Below are 14,898 nucleotides of genomic sequence, written 5' to 3'. Positions count from 1 at the left end.
ACAATAGAAGACCTAGTTAACGTCTGGTCTAGGCCTATAGTATTGAAGGTATTATTCCAATGCGCAGAGCCTATTGGGATAATAGGAACTACACTACAAGTAGGGAAAGCGTTTGATAGCGTAGGGGTAAAAATTACTATTCCCACTCCAGAGGATGCAATAGTAGCAAAAGCGCAGGATAGCATAAGTGTTATATTAACAAACTTATCAATTGGATATTTTTTTTAACAAAATAAAAGATTAAATATTTTATTTACAAAAATATATTACTTAATACCAAATATTTATAATTAATATTTACTTAAATAACAAAAAATTACTTCCCACGCCACTCCCCCTTTAACACACAACACGCTACACATACAAAAACACAATTAATATAAATATCAATTAATCAATTAATAACACTTAATATTATGAAATTGATGTAATTATAAATTAACTATTTGACAAATATTATTTACCAATTAATAATTAATTAACAATTAATAATTAATATACAAGATATTTACAAGAATAATCAAAATGTATTAATAAATTATTTATCATTAATATGATACAATAATTAAAAAAAACGAATTACCAATTAATGAATTAACAATAAATTAATAATAAATACCAATAAATAAATATAATCTCTTTAATTTAATTTATTTATTTCACACCCTATTCCCCTATAAACACACAACCCACTACACATAAATAAATCACATAAAAAAATGTAATTATCATTTAATCACTTAATAATAATTAATGTCCAATTATTTATTAATTAACAATAACAGAAAATAAAAAAATATTACTACATTAACTCTAATTTAATTAACTAATTATTAATAGTTAATTACCAATTAATTATTAATTAACAATTAATTATTAATCAAAATATTTAAAAAACATAATAATTAATTATTTATAATTAAATTACTTCCCACCCTATTCGCCTATAAACCCACAACCCGCTCCGATACTAAAACGCAAAATGTAAACAAAATTACTAATTTCTAAACATACATTAAAAACATGTTTAACAAACATATAAAATACATAATAAAATACATAACACTAAACAAAATTTCGATATTAGTAACATAAATACCTTAAAATCGATATACTGTCCATCGATATTATTGCAAATCGATATTCTATACCATCGAAATTAAAACATCGATATTATTGTATATCGATATTTTAATTTCGATATTTTGTCTCCCTACCGTTTCCCTCATTCTATGTGTTCTGCAGAATGAAGCATCTGTGGAGAGAGGAAAGAATGAGGAGAAATGTAATATTTCTCCTTGTAACACCTGCCTTAGGGAGGCATTAGGTTTTGGCACTGCCCTAGGTTTATGTGATTTTATTAATCTGGGCCAGTGTTAAAATCCATGCATGTTGCATGGGAACACATTGCAATGCCCATGGAATACCTACTTGACGAAGAGTAAAGCAACGCAGCGCTTTGCACTGCCTTGCTTTACACCATATCTGTGAGGGAATGCAGGGTGGCTTTGCGTCGCCTCATAGATATGATAGAGTGGCCTGCCCCACCGGAGCATCAAGAAAGTGATGCTCCAGCTGCGCAGGCCTCATGTTAATAATGTACCTGCTTTGGGCCAAATATTGGTATTAGGGACTAGAGAACTCAACTTTTACATTTAGTAAAGGGAGGCGAGGAGCATAATGTGGATGAAAATAAGACGATACCTAGTTCTATACCTGAGAAAACTTTAATTAGCAGTAACTGCAGAGACTTATTGTCTATTCCACAAGTAATAATATTTTTTGTAAAAAAGGCTAATAACATTTATTGTGAATCACGGTTGGCACCTACAGTACAAGGAGATTAAACTAAGAAGAGAGCTCTTTATTTGTTCTATTTAATTTAACCTGCTTCAGTTCATCTGTTGGCCAGTATCTAATGTTCTAGATTATATATATATATATATATGCACACAATTTTTTGTTAACAACAAGGATTTGAGTCAGTGTGTATTAATTCTTTCCAATGATTAATGCATTACTGTATAACATTTTCAACAGTGTTAGTGCATCACTACTGGAATTATATTGATTGACCTAGCAGGCTCAACAGGGACATCTATTAGCAGCCTGCGGTACTGCATCTCTCTGGCAGAACTGAACAGGTTAAACCCCGGGACAGGAAGTCCCCGCGCAGAACCATGGTTCACACTTCCGCCACTCCTGACTCGGAAGTTACATTGACGCTACTTTTCGGAAACAAACCACCCGGAAGTGCACCATTGCTATGGGGGGAGGGCACGCTTCAAATCACCAGAAAGTTATCGGCCAGCTTGTTGGCCCAATATCTGCCCTTGAGAATTTGGGCATTTAATTAACAGAACAGTTTGTACGGTCGCAAGAAGCAGCAGAACTTTGGGGCATATTACCAAGCAATAGCGATAATTATCGCTATTGCTTGGTTAGAGACAAAATTTTACCGCTGAGCTGCGGCGATTTTTATCGCAGATAAACCTTGGTATTACCAAGGTTTATCGCAAATGCGATAAAAAACGGCCGCAATGCATGAATATCGCTGAAAAGTCAGCGATATTCATGCATTACCGAGCTAATGCTCTTAGCCATGTAATCCACCTCCCATTGGATAACATGGCTAAGAACTGCTCAGGGCAGGTGTTAGCTTTTGGAGATATTCGCGCTTGGCGCGAATATCTCCAGAAGTTGGTAATAGGAGATAGCGATGTTAGCGACTGTTTCCAGTCGCTAACATCTTGGCACGCCCACTATGCATGTCATTAGTGATAAATATCACTGACATGCAAAGTGGGGCCCAAGATGGTCGCTATCTCCCACTAGCTGCCGCTAACTGGTGTTAGCGACAGCTAAGTAATAGGGAGATAATTTTATCTCCGCTTTCTTGGCTTTTAAAGCCAAAGAAGCGGAGATAAACCCCCTTGATAATATGCCCCTGGTTTCGTGGAAACATTACAGGTTTGAGACCCCTCTCAAAGCTCTGCTAGCACGGACACTGGGTCATTTCTGTTCTGTCCTACGACATGAGGCAAAGTAGAAACAAACAAATGTTTAGAATTGAAAAGAAGCCTCGTAGAAAACAAAATGCTACGTGGAGGCAAATGGGTGAAGTACCGCAGGCTGTCCCAAGGTGTCCCTGCGGAGCCCTACGGGGACATCTAGTAACGGCCTGTGGAACTGCACCTTCACTGCTGGCATGGAATATAATAGTGGACACATTCATTTGCGAGCTGTCAAAGCAGTATTTTTCTTTTGTGTTATCTTTCATACATTATAAAGGTAAGGAAAGGAAAGGAAAGGCCCAGCTCTTTGTAGAGTTTCAGGTCTGTACTATGTCAATATATTCTGCGCTGTTCTGTTCAGACTCTTACTGTTCCACATTTTCCCCTGTCTTTTCATGTTTTACTGCGTGCAGGATTCAAAACTAGCTCACCACTTAATTTTGAAAATCCAGAGAAATGACCCTCTCCCCATTAGTGATGCTTCCCAGCGTGGAGAAGGAAGGGAGGGGCATATTACCAACAAGTAGCGATAATTATAGCTAAATAGGCTTAGCAACGTTTTTTTTATTGCTGCCTTTCGCTGGATATGTTAACGGAGAAAACATGCTATTAGCAACGTTTTTCTCCATCGTGCTAAAATATCTAGCGATAGCGGCGAAATGCTTCGTGGCAGGCAGGATTGATTTTTGCAGGAAGGGATACCTTCCTGCACAAAAACAATCCAGAGAGGTGTTTTCCTCGGATTTATGACATAATATCGACAGACAGAATATAGACATACAAAAATATAGAAGCAAAAATATCGATATCAAAAATATATAAGTTCTATCTACATATAGGTATGTACAAAAATAGCGGGAAAAAAAATATCGTAGTACAAAAATATCCAAGTAAAAAATATTGGGGCATCTTATCAAGGATAGGCGATTAATTATCGCCGCTTTTATCGGCAGGAAACTGCCGATAAAGCGGCGAAAAAGGCCTTGATAATATACTCTATGAATTCCAATCGAAGCCCATGTTAGATGTGTTCACATCTAACATGGGCTTCGATTGGAATTCATAGAGCATATTATCAAGGCCATTATCGCCGCTTTATCGGCAGTTTCCAGCCGATAAAAGCGGCGATAATGTATCGCCTGTCCTTGATAATATGCCCCATTGTTTTTTTAAATGTATTAATAATAATGTAATTTTTTTTTTAAAATACATATAATTTAACAAATTATAGATATAAACATTAAAACATATTTAAAAAATAATAACTAATACATATACATTTAAAATAAATTAAAAACTCTACATATACATTAATATATATCCTTACTCTGCATATTGCATCAGTAGTGAAAGCGTTGGATAGCGTAGTGGAAAAGATTACTATTCCCACTCCAGAGGGTGCAACAGTAGGGAAAGCGCTGGATAGCGTAGGGGTAAATATAGGGGAAAAAATTACTTTTCCCACTCCAAAGGGTGCAAGAGTAGGGAAAGCGTTGGATAGCGTATGGGTAAAAATTACTATTCCCACTCCAGAGGGTGCAACAGTAGGGAAAGCGCTGGATAGCGTAGGGGTGAAAATTACTATTCCCACTCCCTAGGGTTCAACAGAAGTGAAAGCGTTGGATAGCGTAGGGGAAAAAATTTCTATTTCCACTCCAGAGGGTGCAACAGTAGGGAAAGCGTTGGATAGCGTAGGGGAAACCAAATACTATTACCACTCCAAAGGGTGCAAGAGTAGGGAAAGCGTTGGATAGCGTAGGGGTAAAAATTACTATTCCCACTCCACAGGGTGCAACAGTAGGGAAAGCGTTGGATAGCGTAGCTTGATTAGAGGCAATAATTTTATCGCCGTGCTTCGCCTATTTTTATCGCTTAGAAACCTTGCAATTATCAAGGTTTATCTCCTAAGCGATAAAAATCAGCCGAAATGCATGAATATTGCTGTAAAGTCAGCGATATTCATGCATTACCGAGCAAATGCTCTTAGCCATGTTATCCATGTTATCCACCTACCATGGGATAACATGGCTAAGAACTGCTCTGGGCAGACGTTAGCTTTTGGAGATAATCGCGCTCAGCGCGATTATTTCCAAAACTATGTAATAGGAGATAGCGATGTTAGCGACTGTTTCCATTCGCTAACACCTTGGCACGCCCACTTTGCATGTCATTAGCGATAAATATCGTTGACATGCAAAGTGGGCCCCAAGATGATTGCTATCTCCTACTAGCTGTCGCTAACTGGTGTTAGCGACAGCTAGGTAACAGGGCGATAAAATTATCGCCGCTGTAGCGGGAAAAATTCCCGCTAAAGCGGCGATAAGACCCTTGGTAATATGCCCCGCTATTCCCACTCCAAAGGGTGTAAGAGTAGGGAAAGCGTTGGATAGCATAGGGGTAAACATTACTATTCCCACTCCAGAGGGTGCAACAGTAGGGAAAACGTTGGATAGCGTAGGGGTAAAAATTACTATACCCACTCCAAAGGGTGCAACAGTAGGGAAAGCGTTGGATAGCGTAGGGGTAAAAATTACTATTCAAACTCCAGAGGGTGCAACGGTGGGGAAAGCGTTGGATAGCGTAGGGGTAAAAATTACTATTCCCATTTCAAAGGGTGCAACAGTAGGGAAAGCGTTGGATAGCGTAGGGGTAAAAATTACTAATCCCACTCCAGAGGGTGCAACAGTAGGGAAAGCGTTGGATATCGTAGAGGTAAAAATTACTATTCCCACTCCAGAGGGTGCAATAGTAGCAAAAGCGCAGGATAGCATAAGCGTTATATTAACAAACGTATCAATTAGATATTTTTTTTAACAAAATAAAAGATGTAATATTTTATTTACAAAAATATATTACTTAATACCAAATATTTATAATTAATATTTACTTAAATAACAAAAAATTACTTCCCACGCTACTCCCCCTAACACACAACACACTAAACATAAAAAAAACACAATTAATATAAATATCAATTAATCAATTAATAACACTTAATATTATTAAATTGATGTAATTATAAATTAACTAATTGACAAATATTAATTACCAATTAATTAATTAACAATTAATAATTAATTAACAAGATATTTACAAGAATAAACAAAACTTATTAATACATTATTTATAATTAATATTATACAATATTTTAAAAAACTAATTACCAATTAATTAATTAACAATTAATTAATAATAAATACCAATAAATAAATAAAATTTCTTTAATTAATTTAATTTAATTATTTCACACCCTATTCCCCTATAAACACACAACCGACTACACCTAAATAAATCACATAAAAAATGTAATTATCATTTAATCACTTAATAATAATTAATTACCAATTAATTATTAATTAACAATAGCAAAAAATAAAAAAATATTACTACCTTAACTCTAATTAATTTAATTAACTAATTAATAATAGCTAATGACCAATTAATTATTAATTAACAATTCATTATTAATCAAAAATATTTAAAAAAATAATAATAATTAATTAATTATAATTAAATTACTTCCCACCCTATTCCCCTATAAACCCACAACCCGCTCTGATACTAAAACGCAAAATGTAAACAAAATTACTAATTTCTAAACATACATTAAAAACATGTTTAACAAACATATAAAATACATAATAAAATACATAACACTAAACAAAATTTCGATATTAGTAACATAAATACCTTAAAATCGATATACTGTCCATCGATATTATTGCACATCGATATTCTATACCATCGAATTTAAAACATCGATATTATTGTATATCGATATTTTAAATTTCGATATTTTGTCTCCCTACCGTTTTCCTCATTCTATGTGTTCTGCAGAATGAAGCATCTGTGGAGAGAGGAAAGAATGAGGAGAAATTCAATATTTCTCCTTGTTACACCTGCCTTAGGGAGGCATTAGGTTTTGGCACTGCCCTAGGTTTATGTGATTTTATTAATCTGGGCCAGTGTTAAAATCCATGCATGTTGCGTGGGAACACATTGCAATCTCCATGGAATACCTACTTGATGAAGAGTAAGGCAACGCAGCGCTTTGCAGTGCCTTGTTTTACACCATATCTGTGAGGGAATGCAAAGCCGCGCAGGGTGGCTTTGCGTCACCTCATAGATATGATAGAGTGGCCTGCCCCACCGTAGCATCAAGAAAGTGATGCTCCAGCTGCGCAGGCCTCATGTAAATAATGTACCTGCTTTGGGCCAAATATTGGTATTAGGGACTAGAGAAGTCAACTTTTACATTTAGTAAAGAGAGGCAAGGAGTATAATGTGGATGAAAATAAGACGATACCTAGTTCTATACCTGAGAAAACTTTAATTAGCAGTAACTGCAGAGGCTTATTGTCTATTCCACAAGTAATAATATTTTTTGTGAAAAAGGTTAATAACATTTATTGTGAATCACGGTTGGCACCTACAGTACAAGGACATTAAACTAAGAAGAGATCTCTTCATGTGTTCTATTTAATTTAACCTGCTTCAGTTCATCTGTTGGCCAGTATCTAATGTTCTAGATTAAATATATATATATATATGCACACAATTATTTTTTTTAACAACAAGGATTTGAGTCAGTGTGTATTAATTCTTACCAATGATTAATGCATTACTGTATAACATTTTCAACAGTGTTAGTGCATCACTCCTGGAAGTATATTGATTGACCTAGCAGGCTCAACAGGGACATCTATTAGCAGCCTGCGGTACTGCATCTCTCTGGCAGAACTGAACAGGTTAAACCCCGGGACAGGAAGTCCCCGCGCAGAACCATGGTTCACACTTCCGCCACTCCTGACTCGGAAGTTAAATCGACGCTACTTTTCAGAAACAAACCACCCGGAACTGCACCATTGCTATGGGGGGAGGGCACGCTTCAAATCACCAGAAAGTTATCGGTCAGCTTGTTGGCCCAATATCTGCCCTTGAGAATGAGAAATTTCCTAGTTCACACAAAGGAAAGTTTCAATTCTATTAAGGACGCGGAGGCGAGGATTTTGCTAGTCATTTCTCCATTTTATTGGACAGCAAGTTAAAAGATAAAGAAAAAACATAAACCATGAACTACCCTAACCAACATGGCAGCGGTAGTCATGGTGATACAGTAACTAATCAGAGTCCATAACAACAGCATAAAGGAATCCCACGTCGGTAGTCCTTCCTCTTTCGCTGCTGCCGGTGGAAAGAAGTCCTCTACCCTCTAGTCCGTTTTCTGATCGGAGCCTAGGGAAGAGAAAAAATAATAATATCTCGTCCAGAACAATGCTGAAAAATCTAACACATTGCAATGGAAAAAGAGCAAAGATAATTGCAATAAAAGCAGGATATATGCAGAAAAACATATCACTCAAATGTACACATCAATACATATGAAAAATAATACTTCCCTCGTATGAAGAACAATAGCTTGGAATGCATAGGTACGGGAGGAAAGGCTGAATAAGCCAGTGTGGGAAAATCCTCGCCTCCGCGTCCTTAATAGAATTGAAACTTTCCTTTGTGTGAACTAGGAAATTTCTCATTCTATGTCAGGAAGCGGAGGCGAGGATTTTGCTTGTTTAAAGCTTACTCACCACCAAAGATGTCGCCTCATGGATTGGCTTAAAATAAAACTTTTTAAAAGTTGAATCTGAAGACCAATACGTTGCATTCATAATATCTTCCAATCTGCACCCCAACCTGGACGGCCTTGGAAGCCATAGCGCCTCTTGTGGAGTGAGCGCCAAAGTTTGAAATGTTAATACCAGCCTCTGACATAATCCACCGAACCCATCTGGCAATGGTGGGAGAAGAAACCGCTTTGAAAGGGTTCTTAATCGCAATTAGTAATTGTCTTTCGCCCGGGGGGCGGAATTCCAAAGTTACATCCTCATAAGTTTTGAGGCAACGATCAACACAAAGTTTAGGTGAATCCGGAAAGGCTGGATAAGATACTGACCTGGTATTACACTTGGTTCGTCTAGAGACGGTAAAAGTAACACCTTCAGGGGTAAAAACTCTGGCAGAAACATCAAGAGCGCGAACATCGGAAGCCCTTTTGCAAGAGATGAGACAGAGGAAAATAGCCAATTTAGCCGAAAGCTCCTTGCGTGAAAGGTATTCGTTATCCTGCCAGGAAAGAAGAAATCGTAAAATCACATTCACATCCCAAAGACCAGAATAACGCGGTTCAGGAGGACGCGACAGGCGAAAACCCTTGAGAAGTTTGCAAACCCAAGGATGCTCTCCCACAGGAGAACCATCCACGAGGGCATGACCCGCAGAAATTGCTGATCTGAAAGAATTGATGGTACAGTAAGCAAGTTTGTCCTGAAAAAGCTTTGCAAGGAAGTTAATTACTTCTGTCACAGGTGAGCCCACGTGTTTTGCCACACACCAACGAACCCATCTGTTCCAGGCAGATCGGTATCGTTTGGTGGTACTAGGGGCCCAGGCTCGCTGAATGAGGAGTTCAGCGTCTTTCGAAAGTGAGTCGTTAGACCATCGTCTCCTGAAATCCTCCAGGCCATGAGATGTAGATGGCCTTGGAGAACCAGAGGGTGTGGATGACCCAATGGATCTGTCAGAATGAGGTCGGATCTGGGGAGCCGAATAGGTCTTTCCCAAGATAATTCCAGAAGAGATGGGAACCAGCATTGAGCCTTCCATATAGGAGTGATCAAGATTAGAGAGGCTTGTTGTCTGCGGACCTGGGCTGCTACCCTTTGAATGAATAGGAACGGGGGAAATGCGTAAGCTGGAAACTGGGACCAATCCTGTAGGAAGGCATCTACTGCTTCCGCATCCGGGTCCGGTTTCCAGCTGTAGAACCGGGGAAGTTGGGCGTTCCACCTGGACGCAAACAAGTCCATCTGAGGAAGGCCCCAAAAATCTGAGATCATCTGAAAGACAGCAGGATCCAGTTTCCAATCGCTGGCATCCCGAAAATTCCTGGATTGCCAATCCGCCACAGAGTTCATTTAGCCTGGAAGATACTCTGCCATGACCGAAATCTGGCGAAGAAGACAATAGTTCCAGAAGTCTTTCGCTAGGTCCGCCAGGACTTTGGAGTGGGTGCCGCCCAGGCGATTGATATACCTGACCGCAGTGGTGTTGTCCATCCGAAGGAGGACACAACAAGAGACTTTGATACCAACACCCCCAGGCCCTAGTCCTCCTTGATCTATCCGCCGCCTTTGACACGGTTGACCACTCCATTCTTCTGTCCCGTGTCAAGGCGGCGGGTATAGGGGGACAGGCCCATGCCTGGATAGGATCCTTCCTGGAGGGGCACACACAGGCATTTCATCTGGCCGAATTTTCTGCCTCGCCTAGCAGGGTGACATGTGGGGTTCCCCAGGGCTCCTCTCTCTCCCCCCTTTTATTTAATCTTTATATTTTCCCCCTCATTTTTGCACTCCAACAGATGGAGGTCACAGTTTACAACTATGCTGATGACCTCCAGCTTATTTTTAATTTTTCTCCTTCCTCACTCGGTGTCTCCAGCTTCCAGTCGGTCTTACTGTTTATCCGGGCCTGGATGAATGCAAACCATCTTAAACTCAACCCGGATAAAACAGAGTTGATCCTGACTGGAGGCAGCAGCAACCCTTGGTCACCTACCTTTTGGCTCAACTCCCTTGGACCCCCCCCCCTTCCCCTTCTAATGCCGTTAAGACCCTTGGTATCACACTCAACCATCATCTGACACTTCACACCCACATAAGTTCCGTTGTCTCTTCTTGTTTTTTTTCTTTACGTATCATTAGAAAAGTATCCCGTTTTTTTTCCACTTCCGCACTTAAATTGATTGTCATGGCCATGATCTTATCTAAGATCGATTACGGGAACATCATCTACAACGGTGCTCCCGCCTACGCACTCCAACGTCTCCAGATGGTGCAGAACCAGGCAGCCCGACTGGTGTATGGCCTTCCAAAATTCCATCACTCTACCCCTCTTCTGATGGCTCTCCATTGGCTCCCAATCAAACAAATAGCTCTCTTTAAACTCGGTTGTCTTACTTTCCAAGCTCGGGCAGGCACTGCCCCTGCGTTTATCAATTCTGCTATTACTAACTACTCCCCCGCCAGAGACTTACGCTCCTCTTCTAAGTCTCTGCTACTCATCCCCCGGTTCAGAAAAAAACAATCTGGTTGCCAGAAATTCTCGGTACTGGCACCAACTTTCTGGAACTCCCTTCCCCCCCCTCTCAGATCCTCTCCCTCATATATGGAGTTTCGTAAAGCTCTTAAGACTTTTTTGTTTGAGCAAGCTCTCAATTCTTAGACCTTTCTTTCCCTCAGTTTGAAATCCTATAGCGCCAAGAAACTGCTCAGTGTATGTGCGCTCTATAAATAACTCAAAATTCAAATTCAAATTCAAATTCAAAATTCAAATTTGTTCGTTGTGAACAAGCGAATGGCGAACGAACCCGCAAGGAGTTCCAAGCAATTGATGTGGAGATGAAGTTCCTTCTCCGTCCATCTGCCTCCCACCGAAAGGGAGCCGCACCGGGCTCCCCATCCTTGGCGGCTGGCATCTGACTCGATCACAAGATCCGGACGGGAGCCGAAAATCGCCTTCCCGTTCCACACATCCATGTGATCCAACCACCAAAGGAGCTCCGATCTGGCTTCCGTGGACAAAGAAATGAGTTCCGAGTAAGTGAGGCCTTTGCGGAGATGAAACGCTTTGAGTCTTTGGAGAGCTCTGTAATGAAGCGGGCCTGGAAAAATGGCCTGGATCGACGAGGACAGTAAGCCTACTATCCTGGCCAGGAGACGGAGAGAAATCCGGTCTCGACGGAGGACGTTGCGAATCTCCTTCTTGATCTTGGTGATCTTTTGAGAAGGGAGATGTAACGTTGCATCCGTTGTCCTTATCAGAAAACCCAGAAAAGTCATCTCTTGTTGAGGGATTAACTCTGACTTCTGGGCGTTGATGATGAACCCCAGAGATTGAAGAGTAGTTATGGTCACTTGAAGTTGACAGAGGAGAAGATCCTTGGATTGATTCATCAAAAGAATGTCGTCCAAGTAAATTATCAGACGAAATCCCATGGTACGAAGATGTTCCACCACGGGACGTAGGAGTTTGGTAAAGCACCAAGGTGCTGAGGAAAGACCGAAGGGGAGAGTACGAAATTCGTAGATCTGATCTCTCCAAAGGAACTGGAGGAAGCGGCAATGAGGAGGGTAAATCGGAACTGAAAGATATGCATACTTCAGATCCAAACGTACCAACCAATCGTTCTGCAGAAGGAGGTCTCTCAAAAGATGGATGCCCTCCATCTTGAAGTGTCTGTAGATCAGTCATTCGTTGAACGAACGAAGATTGATGACTGGCCTGAACCCTTTGTCTTTTTTCTCGACCAGAAAGATGTTGCTGAGAAAGCCGTTTGGATGAAGAGAAGAAAGGGAGATAGTGCCTTTTTGCAGCATAGCTCGAACTTCTAGGTCTATAAGTTCCTGGTCTGCGAGAGAAAAAAACAATGGTCGAGGACGTGAGAGTTGAACGGGGGAGCCGTAAAACTCTATGTGAAAGCCTTGAACAGTTTGTAGAACCCAAGGGTCTGACGTGAGATGCAACCAGGCCTGAAGAAATAAGGCAATCCTTCCCCCCAGGCGTACTGGAGAAATGATGGTGAAACTCACCGTTGAATCCTTTGGTGTTGAACTGATTGCCTCCACGTCCTCTGCCCTGGCCTCTGCCTCCGCGGGAAGGATTGAAGGAACCTTGACGTCCGTCGTGCCATCCATTGTTCCTTTTGGACTGACCTCTATTGGGGCCTTGTTGGAACTGACGGCCGGAAGAGCGACCCCTGCCTCTGCCGACCCCGCCAAAAACCTTTTTAGGGAACATTTTCTTCATTGAAGCTTGGGCCTTGTCTAAGGCAGAAAAGGTAGCCACAAATTTGCCAAGTTCTTTCACGAAAGGGTCACCAAACAAGGTACCCTGCGCTACTGAACCTGCTTCCGAAGAGGATAACTCACCCAGTTTAGGATCAATTTTTAGTAAAAGAGACCTGCGACGCTCCGCAGAGAGAGCACAGTTGGCATTGCCAAGGAGACAAATTGCCCTCTGTGCCCAACCTGCCACGTCATCAACTGGTAGTGGCATACCCGACTCTTTGGAGCGTTGGGCAAGTTCAATGATTTTAGTCAGAGGACCGACAACATCTAACAGCTTGTCTTGACAAGCCTTCCAGGACCTGTCAATTCCTTTCTTAGGGTCCTTAACATATTTCGCGAAAAAAGTGCACAACTTTGGATCTATTTCCGGAGTGGCTGCCACTCTATTGGGAAGAGAAGGGCGAGGACACTCAGAGCGTAAGCGAAGCCTGACATCCTGAGAGAGAGGCTGTCTAAGTTTAGCGGCCACATAGTCAGCCGTAGATTTCTCGGGGACCCACTCTGAGGAACGGGGTCTATAAATAGAGTTAGGGTCAAACATATCCGGGGCAACAAGGTCACCCTCACCATACTCAGAGACATTAGATTTAGGGCGCCAAGACCTACTAATGTCAGACATATCCTCAGAAGATGCATCGTCATCTTCATCATCATAGTCCTCCTCGTCATCTACTCCCTCTTGGGGAAACCCTTCCTCCGGGTCAAGGTCTTGGGTGGAAGTACCACCAATATTCCCGGGTGAGTCGTCCCTCCGGAAGGGTGCGCTTCTTAGCGTGCGCGCACTCTTATGAAAGACTTCAGCAAGTCTACTGAAGCCTTCCAGGTGCCCCGCGTCACGCTTTTTGGCCGTGCGTGAAGGTACAGAAAGTACTCCACTGGGCCCAGCCCCACTGTCTCCACAAACACCTGAGCCAGTTTTAAAAACATGGGCAGACAGTTTATTGACACTATCCTGTAGAGGTGCCAGAGCCTGGGCGTTAGCCGAAGATAAGAGTCTGTCCACCTCTACAGGAGGGCGCAATAAGGGCTGATGAGGCTGCTCAGAATCTACAGGCATACCATCTTGTTCTTGACGAGTCTGCATTAGTGCAGATGACTGGGCACCCATACAATGAAATACGCCCCAGGCTATATAAAAGGGGTGGTTCCCCACACAGGTACCCACAGCCAACACCAGAATAAAAGGCAAGAACTAAATGCCAATAAAGTGACGGACAAGAAAAAAACAGAATTTTAATAAATATTATAGAAAAGACAGTCACTCGATAATCCTGCCACAACAAGCAGCGTCAGTGTGGGGAACGAGGCAAACTTAATAAATAATGAAGCGCTTTGCCTCAGCGCGTGATCTCCACAAGCGCAGGGAAGCGCTGAAGAGAAAAGCCAGTCAGCGTCTGAAGAGACGACGCCACAGACCGCGCACGCGCGCAACAGAGACGCTCGAGCGGAATGCCTACCGCGTCTGACAGACAATGAAACACAGCCTACAAAGCAGGACAATATCGCCAATATAAATAAGGCAAAAATACGCTGTCAACAATATTAAATAACACTGCCGACGCCACAAGAATAAGTTGAGGTGGAAAAAACGGGACTTATCTTGACGCGGCAGCAAGAGAAAGAGGAAGGACTACCGACGTGGGATTCCTTTATGCTGTTGTTATGGACTCTGATTGGTTACTGTATCACCATGACTACCGCTGCCATGTTGGTTAGGGTAGTTCATGGTTTATGTTTTTTCTTTATCTTTTAACTTGCTGTCCAATAAAATGGAGAAGCAAAATCCTCGCCTCCGCTTCCTGACATAGAATTTGGGCATTTAATTAACAGAACAGTTTGTACGGTCGCAAGAAGCAGCAGAACTGGAGACCCCTCTCAAAGCTCTGCGAGCACGGACACTGGGTCATTTCTGTTCTGTCCTACGACATGAGGCAAAGTAGAAAGCAAAAATGACAATTGTGAGCCAACAAAATACAAGA

General features: G+C 41.3%; 1 protein-coding gene across 1 annotated transcript; it reads right to left on the bottom strand.

Moving 5' to 3' along the window:
- Window positions 1-12,319: 12,319 nt before the first annotated feature.
- LOC144762312 (uncharacterized) lies at window positions 12,320-14,027 on the bottom strand. Its single transcript, XM_078647469.1, has 2 exons — window positions 12,662-14,027; window positions 12,320-12,480 (listed from the first exon to the last, which is right to left on the bottom strand). The coding sequence occupies exons 1-2, from the start codon at window positions 14,025-14,027 to the stop codon at window positions 12,320-12,322; spliced, it is 1,527 nt and encodes a 508-aa protein (XP_078503595.1).
- Between the last annotated feature and the right edge of the window lie 871 nt (window positions 14,028-14,898).

This window comes from Lissotriton helveticus, chromosome 6 (assembly GCF_964261635.1).
Source record: "Lissotriton helveticus chromosome 6, aLisHel1.1, whole genome shotgun sequence".
NCBI lineage: Eukaryota > Metazoa > Chordata > Amphibia > Caudata > Salamandridae > Lissotriton > Lissotriton helveticus.
The sequence above is the reverse complement of the archived record's forward strand: the minus strand, read 5'-3'. Positions and strand labels throughout refer to the sequence as shown.